The 19,158-nt window shown below is 41.9% G+C and overlaps 1 protein-coding gene across 1 annotated transcript in view; it reads left to right on the top strand.

Moving 5' to 3' along the window:
- The window catches only part of LOC139470734 (succinate dehydrogenase [ubiquinone] iron-sulfur subunit, mitochondrial-like), a 35,793-nt gene extending 17,463 nt beyond the window's left edge, over positions 1–18,330 (top strand). Inside the window, exons 5-9 of the mRNA XM_071253007.1 lie at positions 2,594–2,672; positions 3,176–3,298; positions 3,788–3,897; positions 8,603–8,717; positions 17,216–18,330. Coding sequence (XP_071109108.1) covers positions 2,594–2,672; positions 3,176–3,298; positions 3,788–3,897; positions 8,603–8,717; positions 17,216–17,296 — 508 coding nt within the window. The 3' untranslated portion in view covers positions 17,297–18,330. The remainder of the gene's footprint in view (positions 1–2,593; positions 2,673–3,175; positions 3,299–3,787; positions 3,898–8,602; positions 8,718–17,215) is intronic.
- The last annotated feature ends 828 nt before the right edge of the window (positions 18,331–19,158 follow it).

Below are 19,158 nucleotides of genomic sequence, written 5' to 3'. Positions count from 1 at the left end.
TTTTTTATCTTATGCTGCATTACTATCTCAATGCTTCTAGGACGTGTCTCAGCGGAGCTCTTCAAATTGGAAAATTTTGGACCTTCTGCTTTGGATATAATTCAAAATTTTATCTGCAATGGGTGATGTGTTCTCTTCATATTACTTTCACTAAAGGATGACAGACTCGTCAAGGCCAACTACCCTTAAGGTACAAGATACCAGATTTGTGTTCATAGAAACGACCAAGACACGACCAAAATCAGAGCAAAGCTCTTTGTTTCTTTGATCTTTTGTATCATCCTAGGAAGTAGTACAGGTGGGGGTACAGGTACGCTCTTAGCCCTTCCCAGGGGATGCTAAATGCATCTACCGCTGCAGGCTTCTGCCATGCCCTTTGCCACAAAAGGAATCCTGTTCCTGCTCCTTGACGGACAAGCGTCTTGGTAACTGCTTGACCTGCCTTCACGCTGGGAGAAACTCTGCGACACATGCTCCAATGCCATCAGCACAGTCTCATCCTGAGCGTAATTGAAGACCTTAGCATATGTGTCCTTGACTTGGTTATTGAACAGAACGCTAGCTGACCATGGTTGATAGAGCCTGCGCTTAAACTCTAAATCATGACCTAAAAAAACAGAGGGTTATACGATGACAAGTGGGGATAATTTTAAAACCTTTTGTAAAGCTAAAAGTCTCGGTGATTGTGGGGGTTGAAGATGAGGGTGAACTCCTCTTGTGCCCGGTACGCGTACTACAAGTTTTCAGCAGCAGCTCCAAGACTGGGCGTGGCTCGCGGAAACAGTTATTCATTCTGGTATCCCATACATCCACGACCAAAGTTAGTGCAATACCATATCTCTATGGTTACACGCAGTCATCCTGCAGACTTACAAGATCGCTAAACTTGATCAGCCCAGAGCAAAGAAGCCTCACGAGATCAATGGTTCTATTAGAGCAATCATGGAGGGATATCTTTGGAGGTCTGACACAGTTTTCGCAAGTTATTATCTTCGCAATGTGGCTCTTGAAGACGTTGAAGGCGTTCACAGTTTGGGCCCTCTGGTAGTAGCCCAGCAGGTAACCAACCCCTGACGCATGTAGTGAACTCTTCCTTTCCCTTCCCGCGCAGCACTCTCTACAACGCGCCCAGTAAGAAGCTTTTTATCAGTTTTGCCTCGGTAACACAGTATTTAAAGATTTTAGCTCATGCTATCTTTCGTTCATACAAGTTTGTGTACAACTACAAGGACTTATCCTCAATTCTCATGTTTGTTCTGTAAATCAGATTGAACCAGCCCTCGCACTGCATGGCACTGTCTCTTTTTGTTGTAAGGCAAGCAGTAAGTGCATAAAGGAGTAATGCAGGATAAGTATATAAATATAAAAAATATCAACACTCTTGATACAATTTGATATACCTGTGTTGTCTGTAAATGTTTACATTTTAGACTGATGTCATGATTTTGTTTGGATGTTCATTACTATAAGGGTGTTTAAATGTGTTCAATGCATCAAAATTGGAATTTCTATATGACCACCATATCATTCAAAGATCTTGTTCTCTAAAACTGGTGATGGGTAATAGAGACACTGTGTGAACCAAGTTGGTTGGGAATCAAATGTGGCTGCCAGCGATGATTTTGGAAAATGCAAAACATCTATCTTAAACAAAAAAATTCCTCAGAAATGACACTCGTTCCAAGCAATGATGACATCTGAATTTGATCCAACCCGTGGTAGCCATATTGGAAAAGCTATTTATGGCCATTACTAAGCTTATGTAAATACATTTGATATATAATATGTTGTAATTATTGGAACTCAACATATGCATGTTCCATGTTTTGGTTTGCGATACCGTATTCCACGTAATAAGTGCCCCGCTCTAATAAGCGCCCACGGCAACATTTGCTAAGATATTGGCTAGTGAACAATCCCAATTAGCACCCCTTCTGATTGATCAATATACAGAAGACTTATTTATTTGCGTATCATACACACTCGTGTTATATGCACCCTTAATTCTGGGAATATAATTCTGGGAAACTATATCTGTCGTACATAAACATTTTAGGCTGTCAGCATAAACCACAAAATTTATCTTTCAACTCTGTTTTTTTTCACCAAAATAATATTCTAATAAGAGCCCCCTATTTCTAATTTTGAGAGCGCCCTGGGCACTTATTATGTCAAATATGGTATTTATAATTTGATGAATAGAAATATTGAAGTTGTGACCTTGCTTTCACAATGCTTCAGAAGTTTTAAATTCTCTGAAAAAAAAATAAAATGCATATTTGGCTCTATTTACCATGTTAACCTGTCTCTCCTTGTGATGTCATACTTTGTTCAAATTTTCACAATTATAGCGTTAGGTTTTACTGAGGTATTTATTTAGAAACTATTTGAATATCAATTGTTGACATTTTGTGTTTGTTGACTGGCATGGCACAGTATGCTTGATTGTAGGAAGTGTTTGCTGACTTATTATTAATCTGATATGCAGATAATCCGATGACATCATGTAGTAGGATGTTTACTTTGCTCAAGACGATTCTGTTCATGCTTGTCAACATGGTCATTGTCATTAATTGGACTTTCTATTTTCCAGTAAGACTGACACAAACCTGAGTAAAACCTGCAAGATATATCCCCTGCCACACATGTATGTTATCAAGGATCTTGTCCCTGTAAGTTTATCATCCTGCTACTATTCCTAACAATGAATTGTTTGTATAACAGATATGTATATCATCATCTGTGGTCAGGTTTGATGTGACTCATATATACTGGCCCTCAATATGCTGGCGTTTATGTTATATCTTTGTTTGTGTTTATGTTTACTACTTAGACTATTGTTCTGATGGTTAACAAAACAGTTTCAAAGCATAATTATTGTCAGATACTATAGATAGGTGAAGCAGGGGCTGAATCATCATTTACTGCCCTGCTTAGGGGACAGCTTTAACCAGCAACACGATGCATCTGCTAACAAAACATCACCTGTAATATGCCTTGCTCTGGTTACATTTGGGTTTACGCCATGATATACATGTACCTGGAATACTGTTCAAAGCGGTGCTAAAACCCCACCCAGGGTGTTTATAGCTGGAAGACAATATGTCACTGCTTGTAACTTTTATTTGATTGTGTCAATGTTCCTGAAGGTTGATAAGGTTGTTTATGTACGTAGGACATGAGCAACTTCTATGCCCAGTATCGCTCCATTGAACCGTACCTTCAGAAGAAGAATGAGACAGAGGCAGATGTGGGGAAGGAGCAGCATCTTCAGAGTGTGGCTGACCGGGCTAAGCTGGTGAGTTGCTTGTGGCAGAAGTAGGGTGTTCCATGCAGCAACAAGTAAACCTTGTGTTGCAGGAGCAATGAAACTTTTAGTAAGAGTTCTTACTCTTAATGATTGTTGTTACATTTACCTGGCTTCCGGAATGGTATGTATAGGATAAAACATGCTTCCGAGGTTTTGTTAAAAATGTAAAACTGTGAGCGAGGGAAATGCCCAATGGCTGAAGGCTCTAAACATCGACATACAATGTAAAACCTAGGAATTACAATTAAAATGTATTCATCAGGTCCTGGGCATTCCACTGGAACGTCCCGGGCATTGTTGATATTGCCTGCCTTGGAAGTTTACCAATGTTTCTGAAGAACCTTCTGTTACTGTAGTGTGACATCAGAGGTTTATGATTGTAGATAGTTTAACTTTTATTTCGTTTGGTAATTCCTCTTTTTCGCCGATAGCACTTGCGTATGCTGTTTGTCATGAAGCTGGTGGCATGTGTTCCAGGATGGACTGTATGAGTGTATACTGTGTGCATGCTGCTCCACCTCCTGCCCCAGCTACTGGTGGAACTCGGACAAGTACCTGGGACCTGCTGTTCTCATGCAGGCTTACAGGTACATCATACACCTATCTCAGGACCCCAGGGCAAGATGGCAACTAGGTGCAACGCTCAAATAAAGCTCAAAACAACCCATATCAATATAAAGAAATTGGTAGTTGTTGATCATATGCAAATGCATGTTGCGTGATCTTAAACATTGTTTTTGATGAATTCAGCAGTTCAGTTCAGAAATATTAATATATATTTATATATAGTTTTTGAGGAATTGAGTAACATAAGTATTTTTGGTATAAAACGTAAAGCCTTAAATTTTTAAACCTTTAAAATTTCTGACATTAGGCCTTCATGAATATTAGGATTTAGATTGATATTAGGTATAGTTATGCAGCAGAGTGAGTAAAGTGTTGCAAACAGTGGTGAGTATTGAGTTTGAGTATCAAACATATGACCTCAGGATAGAAACAAACCAAATGATATAACTTAGAGCAGTGTTGGGTATCACCGATCAACTGGCTATTACCGAACAAACTTTATGTTTTTTATCTTATCCTGCATTACTACCTTAATGCCACTGCTGTTTTTTTACTTAGGAAACCGAGCTGTGAGAGGTCCTGGTTACAGAAGTTGTTGTACCGACTTGTTACGTGGCTTCCTTCCTCCCCCAGCTACCACGTGACCGGATCACATCACTGCTAGTCCTCAGACTGAACAGACGTTATAGCACTTCCCCACTTCAACGACTATAGGACTATCATTCGGACTCTTCAACTTCCCCACTTCAACAATTATAGGACTATCATTCGGACTCTTCAACTTCCCCACTTCAACAATTATAGGACTATCATTCGGACTCTTCAACTTCCCCACTTCAACAATTATAGGACTATCATTCGGACTCTTCAACTTCCCCACTTCAACGATTATAGGACTATCATTCGGACTCTTCAACGAGCTCAGTTGGCAGTCCTTGGAGTCAGACATGTACTTTGGACTTAACCAAGTGCCGGATTGGGTGCAGACCGGTTGGTCTCAGTCACTCCCTCCCTGGTTCCGAAAGTTGAAATAACGGAATCAATCTGGTCTTCCCCTACATCCATTCCACAAGATCCCATGCTCACAGATTTAATATTGGCGTTGGATGATGATTTCTCCAAACTGTCCCTCACTCTGGCCTGTGGGAGACTGAGTCACTTCTGGCAGAATTGGGAGATCCTGGGGGACCCATATGTCACCAACATCATCCGACACGGGTACAAGCTGACGCTTATATACGACCCGCCACTTATGTCGTCACCCATAGTGGACACATACCCACCCTATCCAATGAGCCGGAACATCACGGCGCTGCTAGACAAGAAAGCCATAGAGGTTGTACACGCCCCAGCCATAACACCAGGCTTCTACTCACCTGTCTTCCTGGTCCCCATGAAGGACTCGGACAAACACAGGATGATCCACAACCTTGCCGCTTTCAACAAACACTACCTGGCGCATCCACCTTATTTCAGGATGACCAATCTCAGGATACTGCAATCCCGGATCCAGGCACAGGAGGCGCTAATCAGCCTGGACATCGAGGACGCCTACCTACATGTCCTTATACATCCTGACGACCGGAAATTTCTCCGCTTCATCTTCATTATCAATGGGTGGTCCTCCCATTTGGAATTTCTTCGGCCCTGTGGCTATCGGCTTGGTAAGCCGTGTTAATAGCTATTAACCTCAATCGCTGGGACATCCAGTTTGAGGCGTACATAGACGACTGCCTACTGGACTATCGGGACCCTGTCACGCTACTTCACCACAGGGACTTCACCCTCCGGCTCCTACACCAGCTGGGGTGGAAGATCAACCTCAGGAAGTCAGAGTTGACACCCTCCAAGCGCCTTCAGTTCATCGGGGGCCTCTTCCAGACAGACCTCGATCTCATCTCTGTACCCAGAGACCGGTCGACTTCGCTCCTTCAACAGATGTTCCGATTGTTTCACCTGGTGGATCATCAGGGGATTCAGTTCCAGGTCCACCACATCCTGGGCTGCAGAAACATCCTAGCTGATGCCCTATCTCGGCCAGGCAAAGTGGCTGCCACAGAGTGGAAACTTCACCCAGACGTCTTCGCTCTTGTTTGTCGAGACTACGGTCTCCCCAACATAGACCTATTCGCCACCAGCCAGAACTACCAGATCCCGACCTACATATCTCCGGTGCTGGATCCACTGGCTTGGGCAGTATATGCTTTCAGTGTCCCCTGGGAAGGACTAAAAGGGCACACTTTTCTGCCACCTGTACTCCTTCCCAAAGTCGTCCAGAAGATCAGGTCAACACGGAACCTTGATCTACGCCCTGGTGGCCAGCAAGGGCTTGGTTCGTTGACCTCAGAGAGCTGTCCGACGCCAACCCACTGCCACTCACAGATTGGCCAAACCTGCTGATCCACCCTCTGACAAGTGGCAATCCATCTAGAGCTTTTGCAGGGGCAAGCACCAAGACCCCACATCTGCATCGCCTCAATTCCTGGCCGAGTTCAAGCACCATTTGCATCACAAGCGTAAGCTAAAGCGCAGTACCATCATGACCTACCTTGTGGCGCTCAACTCCGTCCTAGCGCTTCATTGCTACATCCGACGATCCAAGGAACCCCGTAGACAACAACAACGCCTCTTCATACCGGCATCTGCGACCTTGCGAGCGGAAGTCAGCCGCAACATGACTATGTATTATCCTCCTCCAGGCTCCAACAACCCGCAAGAGATCTGGGCGGTCGCCTCCACCATGGCGCTATACAGCAACTACTCTCTACCCGCCATCATGGAGGGATGTTTTTGGCGATCCAACATGGTCTTCGCCAGACACTACCTGCGAGATGTCGCATTGGAGGATGTGCAAGGCACGCACAGCTTTGGTCCGTTAGTAGTGGCCCAGCAGGTCACCACTACTGCACGTCATTGACTACACCTCCAAGTCCAGAGCCGGCCTTTCGACCCCCTCTGACGTGAGCCCTGGACTAGAAGGTTCATGCCTCATTTGCATACGGCTCGGTGCCCCATTCTCGACCTAACGAAGCGTTATTGTCAGGCTGTGCAGTACCAGGACACAACGCATACCTGACTCTTCCCTTCCATGTAATGGTCATCCAGGCCGACCATACAGCCGAAGACAGGCTGAGGGAAACAGAGTTTCCCATACATGGAGTGGTCACAGGATGCCGACCACACAGCCGAGGATGGACTGAGGGAATTGGAGGTTGCCATACAAGGAGTGGTCACAGGATGCCGACCACACAGCCGAGGATGGACTGAGGGAATTGGAGGTTCCCATACATGGAGTGGTCAACCGAAGCCGACCACAGAGCCAAGGATTGACTAGGGAACAGAGTCTGGGAATAAAAGATGAAACTCCACATCTGAAGGTATGCCCGCCTCCGGTTTCGTCCGATAAAGATGCATTAAGGAGTAATGCAGGATAAGAAAAAAATCTAGTAAAATCCAAGATATTTTTTATATTTGTATACTTATCCTGCATTACTGCGTCTAAAGGGACACGCCCATCACAGATCTACCTCCCCACGATGCCTTCCGATGTTTCGGACTTTAGAGTAATGTGAGGAGCCGTGGCGTCACCTCCTTTGGTCACATGGGAGCTGCGTGATGGGCTGGCCTCTCAACTAGTTGGAGCAACTTCTTCAAGCAAAGACCTTCACACAGCTCTTTTCTCTGTCAGGAACAAGCAGTAATATGCATTAAGAAGTTATGCGGGATAAGTATACAAATATAAAAAATATTTAGGATTTTACTAGAACAGTGTTGTAGTCCTTGCTTTTTATCCCCCGCCGGGCCAGTATGGCCGAAGGGGGATTATGTCGTGGCACAGTCTGTCCGTCTGTCCGTCCCACAGAGGGTACTAAGCTTGTGAAATCAACTCCTCCTACAGTTTCTAGAGAACATCCTTGACACTCTACACACAAGATGTCGACATGTTGATGATACGCATATTGCAGTTCCGTTTCATTTCGACTAATTTTGACAGATTAACTGCCCCTGTTTTACGGAGCTTCATTTACCTAATTGTGAGAGAGGGTACTAAGCTTGTGAAATCAACTCCTCCTACAGTTTCCAGAGAATATCCCTGACACTCTACACACAAGATGTCGACATGTTGATGATATCGCGGTCCCAGTTCATTGCGACTAATTTTGACAGAATTACTGCCCCTGTTTTATGGAGCTTCATGAAATCTACTCCTCCAGTTTCCAGAGAATATCACAATATCTAACTATAACTATAACTATAGTTAGTTTCCTTGTATAAGGCTTTTGTGGGTGAGCTACATCCTTATGGCGTTAGCGTTCAGACTGGATTACTCCCAACAAAATGATCTGCACAATTTGTTTCAAATGCAGTGCCATCTACTGTTGTTATTTCATAAAATACAAAGAAAATATAACCTTGTTAAAAAAATTCATGCGGGGGATGTTGTGCTCTTAGAGCACTCTTGTCTTAAATATTGTCTTGCCCCTAAAATCCATAGTCCAATTCAGTCTGCATTAATGTCAAGATCACTTATGGTTTAGGTCAAAACTTATTTGAATTAAATTCCTATCAAATTGCTTTCGTTAAAAGCATTGGTGAAAAGTGTTTGCATTAGCAAATGGACATGTCACAAAGTTATTCCATTTATGAAGGAATGTCAGATATGGCTTTATTATTGTTAATGCAAATCTTAGAGATGGAGTATGATTAGTTAACTTTGTTGTGCAGGTGGATGATTGATTCTCGTGATGACTTCACTGATGAAAGGCTGGCCCGGATGGAGGACAAGTTCTCTGTTTACAGATGCCACACTATTATGAACTGCACCAAAACTTGCCCAAAGGTATAGTTCTCCACCAAAGCTCCACCTGAACACCTTCATGTATATTGTACATCAGGAATTTTAACAGGCTACCTGCACCTGTCATGTATTTTTATTTTATGACCTGTTTGCCTAGTGTCAGGCACCATCATCTTCACCTCAGAAACTGAAAGTTTACATACTTATTCCTATCACTGGTGATTCCACAATTTGTTCAAGAGGGACCTGCCGTGATATTGCTGGAATATTGCTAAAAGCGGCGTAAAACCATACTCACTCACTCAATTGTTCAGGAGGGTTGCAACCGATTTTCAATATAACCACCATAACACCAAATTGAAAACCCTTGTTGTAGCTATTACTCACATATTTTACTTTTAAAAATTTCCTGAAATTTGGTGTGTGTGTGTGTGGTTAGTTGTGGGGCTAAACATATATTTGTTCTATTTTTCTTGATATTTGAAAGTATGATGTTGATTTGACCATGCTCCTAAATTCTCCACAATAATGTCACCAGAATTTGTTCAAGAGGTTTCAAAAAAAAAATTCAATATGGCGGCTATCATGGCTATGGCAACCTATCAAAAAATCGATTTTTGGTCATTTTTGTTCTGAATGTAATGAAATTTAGTAAATGTTTACTTAGTAGTGGGACTCCACAATTATGTTCAATTTTTTTGCAATTATTAATTTTGACATTATGACTTGTATTCTCACAAAATGCGTGCCCTCAATGGGTGTTGAAGTATTGTAAAATTATTGTTCCCCATAGAGGGTATTGTAAGATCATGTCATTCAAAATAGTTTTATATCTCTCTGGTTTCATCGTAGAATATCATTTTATTTTTATTTTTGACTTAAATGAAGATGTCATGGAATAGGATGGAACATGCTTCTCTGCGTGTATGATGCACACTGCTCGTTACTGATAGATACTGGCACTGGAGCCTATGACAAATATTACGTCATAAGTGCATGGTTTTCAATATCACATGTCATTTGTATTGGCCACCGTTCATCCAACTGCTGCATGTACCTGGAGACGTAATGTATTTCTGTAGCATAATTGAAAGAAGATGAGACAATGATAGTCTCCAGAATGAATGCTGATGGGAGAAGGAGGATATTTAGCATCTGTGGTGTAACCTTAGAAAAATGGATTATCACAGATACAACACATGCTGCAGAGTGTATTTTTTATATATATATGGTTATAACCAAATGTTAAATGAAGGTGTCATTTGTTTCTGTAAGTGACAGGAAGCATTTGAATAGGAACTTCTATTGTTTGCTCATCTCATTCTAATGTAAAGGTTCGCCTCCTTTTCAACATATCCTCTAAAACCTGAAGGTTCACAAAGCTGAAGTTCTTCTGTGAACATGTACACTTCTAATCTACATTTCTAAACTTATCCTATGCATATCTTCTTTCTTCTTCCCCGTTGTGGCCCTGGGACCCGGGGAGTATAAACAAGAATGTGTCCTCAGCACCCTATTGCTGGTCGTAAAAGGCAACCGATTTGGGCAGCCTGTTTGCAGTGGGCTCAATCTCATTAAAATCAGATCTTAGTTCTCGTTGTCGCTAAACAAAGATCTGAGGACATACCATTATGGGTCACATCAGAATGACCTTTCATCCAACCAATCAAAGCGTCGCTTACCAGATCATGAAAGTGACAGTCGGGATGTGTTTTCTAATCATGCAACCTCGGAAACGTTAAAACAGGATATTCCGAACGACAGGTACGGCCTGTACGACTGATTCCGTCAAACTTATTGTCTGTCTGTCACTTCTGTGGGATAAACATTTGCACGGAGGAGACGTTGCACAGTACGTGGGAAGTACTGCCATACAATCCCAACCATATATTAGACATTCCGGAATGTTCGTTTCTTCAGTTTTCAAAATTTTAATCGAGAACTCTGTCAACATAGTTTTCAAGCGTAGTCTGAAATGAAAGCTTGAGAAAGCTGCTTTCTCATGGCTGATATTGTCTTCTTGTTATTCGTTTCAATGGTTGGTCAAAGTTTGCGAATTGCCGTGGGCTGCAACCCTGTGTTGGCAGAGGAAGGGAGTCTAGTGGTTGAGGGCTACAGAGCCGGCAATAGTACTCCTTAGTCCAACACACCACTTCAACCCTTACTTTGCCTAGACGGGCGGTAGAATGGGCCCGATTCTATCAATCGGCTGGTCATGTCATACAATATTTTGCACAACTTTTTGATATATAAAAATATATTTATTCTTAATGTCTATTGTAAATGTATATGAATCTATAAACATGCTTAGAGCCCTATGCCCAGAAGGCGGTGGCTCATGGGCCAATCTGGTAATGCTGACCTCCAAATTCTGTATGGCTCCAATTAATTGTCATGGGCCGAACCAGCCTGACCCTTAATTTGGTAGATAGCTATAGCTTTTCGCATCAAATTTGCTGGAGTATACCTCCCCTTTATCTTCGGTCTTTGCAGCTTGGCAATCCGCTGCAGCATAAGACTGTCCTTGTTGACACTCGATGTGGGTGGGGAAAAGGGGTGCAGAATTATTTTCCTTTCGACATGGCTTCCCAACACCCTTGTTCTAAAAGACTCATCAAATCTGATGAAACTACTACGCCACTCCTTCTATTGGCCTTGATAATTACAGCTTTGGACAAAGAACCCATAAAATTGAATCCATTTGCAATCTCCAAAGGTATCTCTGGTATCTGCGGAGAGATTAAAAATGTCACCAAGCTTCGTTCAGGCTCTCCTCTCCTTGTAGAATGTGCAAGGAGACAGCAATATGTCAATCTTCTCAATCTTCTTAATCTGAAAGAGTTTGTCAATATTAAGGTCGCTGTCTCAGTGCACAAGACACTGAACTCGTGCAGTGGCATTGTCCGTGACAGAGCTCGCTATCTGTCCGGCATGTCTGAAGATGAAATTGCCAAGGAACTTGACCAACAGTCAATCACAGCTGTCAAACGATTCACCTTAAAGAAGGTTCGTGTGGTTGTACAGACTAACACCTACCTCTTCACTTTCGCCCGAACGTCTATCCCTCTATCGATCAAAGCTGGTTATTGTAGCATCAGAGTGGAGGTGAATATCCCCACTCCACTCCGCTGCTACACTTGCCAAATGTTTGGACATGGATCCAAGTCCTGCCATCCAAATCCTGTAACCACTGCCTCTATAGACTGCCAGATTGATCTGACATGGGTCAAGTCTGTCCAGCCACTTCCTACTGCTTCAGGGCGGTGGGGTAGCCTAGTGGTTAAAGCGTTGACTCGTCACGCCGAAGACCCAGGTTCAATTCCCAACACGGGTAGAATGTGTGAAGCCCATTTCTGGTGTCCCCCGCCGTGATATTGCTGGAATATTGCTAAAAGCGGCGTAAAAACATACTTACTCACCTTCATCAGTGACTCCTCCAATACAAAAAAACTGTAAATAATGTTGAGTCTCAGACTCCTAATCCAACACCTGAACCAGAACCAGAAATTGCTAAACTTACAAACAGGGAAAGGAAATTATTGAAAAAGAAGCAGTAACAACAACACCTGATAACACAAAAGGCCACCGCTCCTTAAGAGGTCCCAGTAGAGGTCCATAATTCCTTTGTCTCCACATGAAACAGATAGGAGTACGACAAAGTCTTCCTCATGTTCACGTGACATTTCACCTGTGGAAGCACATTATACAATGGAATTGCAGAGGTCTTAAGAATTTTAATGAACTACATCTTTTAATCCAAGATTTTAAACCGTCTGCTCTTTGTCTACAAGAAACATATCTAAAAACCACAGATCTATTTGATATCCGTCAGTACAGTTCTTACCTCTTGTTTTCCCCTCCTGGTGATAAAGCCACAGGCAGTTCCTCTATCCTGGTGAAGCAGAGCATAATCCATAGCCCCGTTCCACTCAACACTACTCTACAAGCTGTTGCTGTCCGTGTTACTTTAACATAGTGTTTACACTGTGTTTACTGTATCTTCCACCTTCCTCAACTATCCGTCAATCAGATCTTCAGACTTTTTACCATCATTTCTTGAAGCCCTGTATCATCATGGGCGATTTAAACGGTCATAATCTCCTATGGGGGAGTACTGATACAAATAATAAGGGAAAAGTCCTTGAAGATTTTATCTCAAATATTGATTTATGCATCTTCAATGATGGTACCTAATAATACACATCTTCATCCTGCCACTGGCACATACTCTGCCCTTGACCAGTCATTGACAGATTCAAATATTTTAAATTAATTCAAATGGTCGGTCAACCTTTGTGGAAGTGACCATTTTCCAACAATACTTACAACTATTAATCCGTCTGACGAACCACCTTCAACAAGGTGGAACTTTACAAAGGCTAATTGGTCTTTATTCCAAACACAATGTTCTGGAATGACAGTTTCAGGAATGTTCCTGGTCCTATACAACTTTTTTTCTGATACATTAAATGATATTGGAGACAAAAGCTGTCCTAAGTCCTCTGCAAACCCTCATATGCGTAAACCATTGTTCGATAATAATTATAAACACGCTAGATAAAATAGGTAGAAAGCTGAGCAGTATTTCCGCCGACATCACACTGTCCACATCTTGAATAATGTTAAAATCACGGGCGCCAAAGCGAGATGTGCCTTTAAACAGAATAAACGTCAGTACTGGAAGAACTATGTCTCAAAAATCAATTCACGCAAACCCATGTCCAAGGTGTGGAACATGATTAATAAAATTAAGGGCAGAGGATCCAAATGTGGAGTTCACCGTCTGAAAGATGGTAATACACATTTAACCACTAAATCTGAAATTGCCAACAAACTTGGTGACACTTTGGCAAACCATTCCTCATCATCAAAGTATAATTAATCTGGTACTTGGAGAGCAATAACCTCCCGAGTGACATCCAGTGTGCTTTCGCCCCCCCAAAAGTACCATTGACCATTTGGTGCATTTAGAATCATTTATTAAAAATTCCATTGTCAACAAACAACATATTGTATCAATCTTTTTTTATCTAGAGAAGGCATATGATACATAGTGGAAACATTACTTTAAAAGATTTTCATGAATTTGAGCGTCAGATTACTTCAGTTCATATCTCAGTTTTTAAACAACAGACAATTTCAAGTACGAGTGGACTCTACCCTGTCTGATCATTTCGATCAAGATCAGGGCGTCCCCCAAGGCAGCATACTATCAGTCACACTTTTCAGCATCAAAATTAATAGTCTCTATAAAGTATTAAACAATAGCGTTGACGGTTCACTTTTTTGTGGATGATTTCAACATTTCTTGTCATGGTAAGAATATGAATACAATAGAAAGACCCCTACAGCTCTGGCTTAACAAAATTAAAAACTGGGCGAACTAAAATGGCTTCAAATGTTCTAAATCCAAAACAAACTGTTTTCAAACCGCATAATACAAACAGTATAAGGGTTCAGATTTATTTTTAGATGGTACTCCTATCAAGGTAGTAGAGGAGGCCAAATTCCCGTGGACAGTTTGTATGTGGATGCTGATGAACCTTCACTCGAACAGCGCCACATTAAACTTTCACTGCAATACATTACTAAATTGCATTCAAATAAATCAAATCCAGCATACAGTTGCGTTTTCCGCCTCAATATGAAAACCTGTTTCAAAATCTGTCCAACTTGATTCCACCACTTGGAATAAGAATTCAACCACACATCACTGCAGCTAAAATAGATCTTAATATTATATCATCTTCACGACTTCTGTCTTCTCCCTGGCAGATGGTGAAGCCAGAGGTAGACCTCACTCTAACACAGCTTAAATATTCAGAAACTAATCCTTTGGTATATCAACAATCATATTACCAATGACGATAAACATATAATTCTCACACATCCATTTTTACAGACAGGTCCAAGGATTATGGCAAAGTTGCAAGTGCCACCATCATTTGATCCAGAACTGTCTCCTCAAGAATTCCAGATAATAGTTTAATTTTTGCTGCTGAGGCCAAAGCTATCTTAACATCTTTGACCTATATCAAACATCAAAACCAATCTAAAAATTTTATCCTCTTCTCTGATTCACTGTCATGCCTTCAGGCACTTAAAAAGTGTCTCATCATCATATCACCCTATTATCCTAGACATTTTAGAACTATATATAATGATCTTTCTTCTGGCCAATGTGACGTCGTCTTTAGCTGGTTATCAAGTCATGTAGGCATAACAGGTAACCCAAAAGCCGTTGCTGCAGCTAAAGCAGCTCTTGACAAACCGTTATCTCCACTACTGATCGCGTACAGTGATTTCAAAGTAACCATCAAGAATTATACTTGGGATCTCATTCATAATAGTCCCCATGATCCCCTGAGAGGATCCTCCTTGGAATGCAATCGTTCCCATTGCTCTCATGTTCGACGCTCCCCAAGACGATTATTCACATAATTCAAGGCGACTGTTTATCAGCTGTTTGGACACTCGACCTATGTTAGATATCAGTCACTGGTTATGGATTACCAACATCAACATGGAAAATACAGTAAGTGCGAGTATCCTTGTTATTACTCTTATGCAATCGCATTTTCACGATCTTCAGATAGCAGGACACTGGTCCACCAAGGACTGTTGCCTAGACATCAACAATCTTGAGTTCAAGGCGATCATTTTAGCAGTAATGATACAGTCCAACGACACTGCGGTTGTGTGGTACATGAACCGAATGGGATCCAAGTCAGTGTCATTCCTATCTATTGCTCTCAAGTTCTTCCAACTCCAGGGTCTCCAGTGTAATAGCAGACACCCTGTCCCAACCTGACAGACCATCGCCAATGGAGTGGTCCCTGCACCTGACGATCTTCCAATGGATCTGCCAATTATTACGGACAGATCTGTTTGTTCCCCGTTTCCAGCTATCCTGATTCGTGTCGCCCATCCCTGACACACAGGCTTAGGATCACTATGCGTTGTCAATCTCTTAGAAGGGCCTCAATGCATATGTATTTCCTCCGACAGGCGTTCTTCCCTGGGGCCTACAGGTAGAAGCCACCAGTCACCTGTCTCTGACTTTGGTCGCGCCCTTTTGGCCAACATGCGAATGTTTTACCAACTTGCTGAGGCTAGCCAACACACAATTCCATCATCTACCGCTTTGGGAAGACATTCTACTACTGCCGCACTATCAGTGGCTCCATCTGGCCCTTACAACGCTCCATCTGGCGCATTTGCTGAAAGTCATTATCGCAAAAGGCTACTCCAAGCGAGTAGCGAAGACTATTTGCTCATGACATGTCTTCTCCTACCTCAGCTTCACTGCAACAGATCGCTGAGTACTTACACCACCTGCGATCAACACATTAGCTATGGCCCAACTCTAGCAACCTACTAAGCAGCGATTAACTCCATCATCGCTGCTACTTCCAGTGCTAAAGTCTCCAATGAGGCAGAACTCCAATCACTCATCCGCTCCTACCAGCTAGTGGATCAATCTTCAAGATTTCGAACCCTTGCGTGGGATGTGAACTTGATACTACAACACTTGACTTCCAGTGATTACGAGCTACATGTGGATAGGAACTACAAGACGATCATGCTGAAGACCGCATTTCTACTGGCCCTGGCTACAGCACCTCGCGTTAGTGATACATGCCCTGGATGATCCAGAAGGGGAAGAGTGTTCCTAGGTCTTTGTTGGGATTTTCTAGCAAAGAATCAACTTCCCGGCAAGCCTGATAGGTTGTTTACTATTTCCCCGCTCATGCTTTTGGGATCGGATGACCAGGAAGATCTCTCTCCCTATCTCCCGTTCAAGCGCATCATATTTATTTCACTGCATCTCATCAATGCAGAAAATCACAGATGAGACTCTTCCACTTCCGTCTCGGAGATTTCCCCCACTATGCTCTTTTAGTCTTCGCTCCAACATCCTTCGAGTGTATACATACTTTTGCTGGGCTGCCTCCAACCGCAACATCCAACCCACACGAGACCCGAGCGGTTACTTCTGCCATGGCCTTACACACTAATTGCACCCTCTCTGCCATCATGGAAGGGTGCTTCTGGAAGTCAGACAGTTTTTGACTCTCCCTACCTTCGTGACATCGCACAAGTTCGGCCCTTTGATCTTGTCACAGCCCAAGCGCAGATAAAATATTATGTACAAATGATTCTCACTATATTTTTTTTTTCTATATACTTAATAAATCTGAAATGTTAACCTTGCGTTTCCCAGACTGAGTCCCTCTTCGAGGGTGGATTAACCTGTATGTAGAGACTAATAGTCTTCAACAATGAAGTCGCAACTAGGCATGGCCGTTCCTTAAAACAGAACATGTCCCGAACCGCGTGTATCATTGTAAAATTATCTTGAATTTTTTACCCTGCAGTTGCATATGGTTATGAAATATTCATGATACTTTATTATGTCAAAACCAGTTATTTATTTGCATAGTATTGTTTACCCGTTGATTATTATCATTAATGTAATGTTGTTAATATTCCAGAAAAATTCAGGCCAGCAACAGAGCATTGTTTTTCTCTGTTTCCAGGGTCTGAATCCAGGTCAGGCAATTGGAGAGATGAAGAAAATGCTCCTGTCCTACAACAAGACTACTGCAGCTCATGCATGATGAGAGGAACACGAGAGAAGCAGATGTCACCAGCATAACTTAGCAATGTTCTTGTTGCCAGGGAATCTTCAAGCAACTATCCTAGTACTTTCATGCCGTTCCTTAAATTCCATTGTAGCTATGGCAGTGTAGCAAGAGGGCAGTGTAGAAAAATATTGAAATCAGGTTTGCAGGTTGATTTCAGGGGTATTCAGGTGTTTTTTGGCAATGATGTTATTTCAAGGTATTTACGACACTGGTGTGAACATATTTATATGCATTTATTTTGTGTATATGCATGAACATTTGAGGCCAGTGATATTCTGCTGCCTCCTTGTAATGGTGATTATGGTCTGTATGTTTCTGATGTTGAATTATTCCTGTGTTTCACATGGTCATCGAAGATCAGACTGACATTTGCCCCACAGTTAGCCCTGTACAGTTATGTTGACTTCCAGTAAATCCTTTAGACATGTTCATGTGTGCAGCTCCATCTGACAGGGGCACAAGGCCACAGCTAAGGTTAACTGTTAACTTGAACATCAAGTAAATGTTGTTTTAAGATTGTGAATAAAACTGACATATTACGATAATCTATGAAAGAATTTTATGCTCAGAACCAAAAATTTATCAATGGTGGACTTTTATTCATCTGAAATACGTAAATGTCACAACATGTCTGGAGGGACTGGCACAGGTGTTGACATTGGAATGGAACTGGTTTGTCATTTGCACTCTTTGTTCAGGAGGATTCCCAGGTGTGTAAGGAAGGTTGTGAATGCAGGGCTCTGCTCACTACTTGGAGCAGTGATATTCCTACAGTTACAGCTGATATTGCTTTATATTGTATTCACGGTCCCTGTGTACACATTGGCCTGCCACAAATTCAGTGGATTTGTTTTTATTATATGTCGAAACGTTACCAGATCAGTGTTTCATTAACTGTTGGACTATTTGGATCATGAACAATGAATTTTACACACAACACTTGTTTTTTGATTATTGTGTAACTGTTTATATGTATTTGTGGTGAATTAAACTCTGCCAATCCTTTACTTTTGGTTATGAGTAGTCTGTTCTACTTACTCTATTGGACAGTGGTAATGAAGGTGTGTCATCCATCGTTCCATCACAGATAGACTTTCTGTAACTTTGCATGGATGATCCAAGCAGTGTCTCTACTAAAAGTTGCTTACAGATCCAATCGAAAACATGGCAGTCATATTGAAACTTCACATTTCTTACTGTGACAAGTTTACATGTTTCAGTCTATGAAAACCGATAGACTAAATAGCATGTTTTGGGCATATTTTTATTTTTCACCTTGTATGGCATATCATTATAAAATATATACTGAACAAAAGTTCCTGTGACATTGAAGAAGATTTAATGCAAAGTTATGTTTTTTACCAAATCTGGAACAATTTCGGTTTGCAACAGATAAAAGACTCCTGTAAGTGTTCAAATGGATTGATTTGACATGCTGACTTCAGAAAATGCATGATTTCATAAAAAAAACATGAACATGCCAAAATGTCAATTTACAAACCAATAGCGTGTGTGTCCACCTCTGGTTGCAATGCAAGCAACACATCTCCGTCTCATGGAATGGACCAGGCGTCGCTCAAAGTCCTGTGGGATATCTGTCCAATCTCATTCAAATCAGATCTTTGTTCTCGCTACCGCTAAACAAAGATCTGAAGACATCCCATTAGGGTTCACATCAGAACGACCTTTCATCCGACCAATCAAAGCGTCGGTTACCAGATCATGAAAGTAACAGTCAGAATGTGTTTTCTAATCATGCAACCTCGAAAACGTTAAAACGGGGTATTCCGAACGACAGTTACGGCTTGTACGACTGATTCCATCAAAATAATCGT

The sequence above is a fragment of the Haliotis cracherodii genome, unplaced genomic scaffold, assembly GCF_022045235.1.
Source record: "Haliotis cracherodii isolate W230 unplaced genomic scaffold, xgHalCrac1.p SCAF_21, whole genome shotgun sequence".
In the NCBI taxonomy this organism is placed as follows: Eukaryota; Metazoa; Mollusca; class Gastropoda; order Lepetellida; family Haliotidae; genus Haliotis; species Haliotis cracherodii.
The sequence above is the reverse complement of the archived record's forward strand: the minus strand, read 5'-3'. Positions and strand labels throughout refer to the sequence as shown.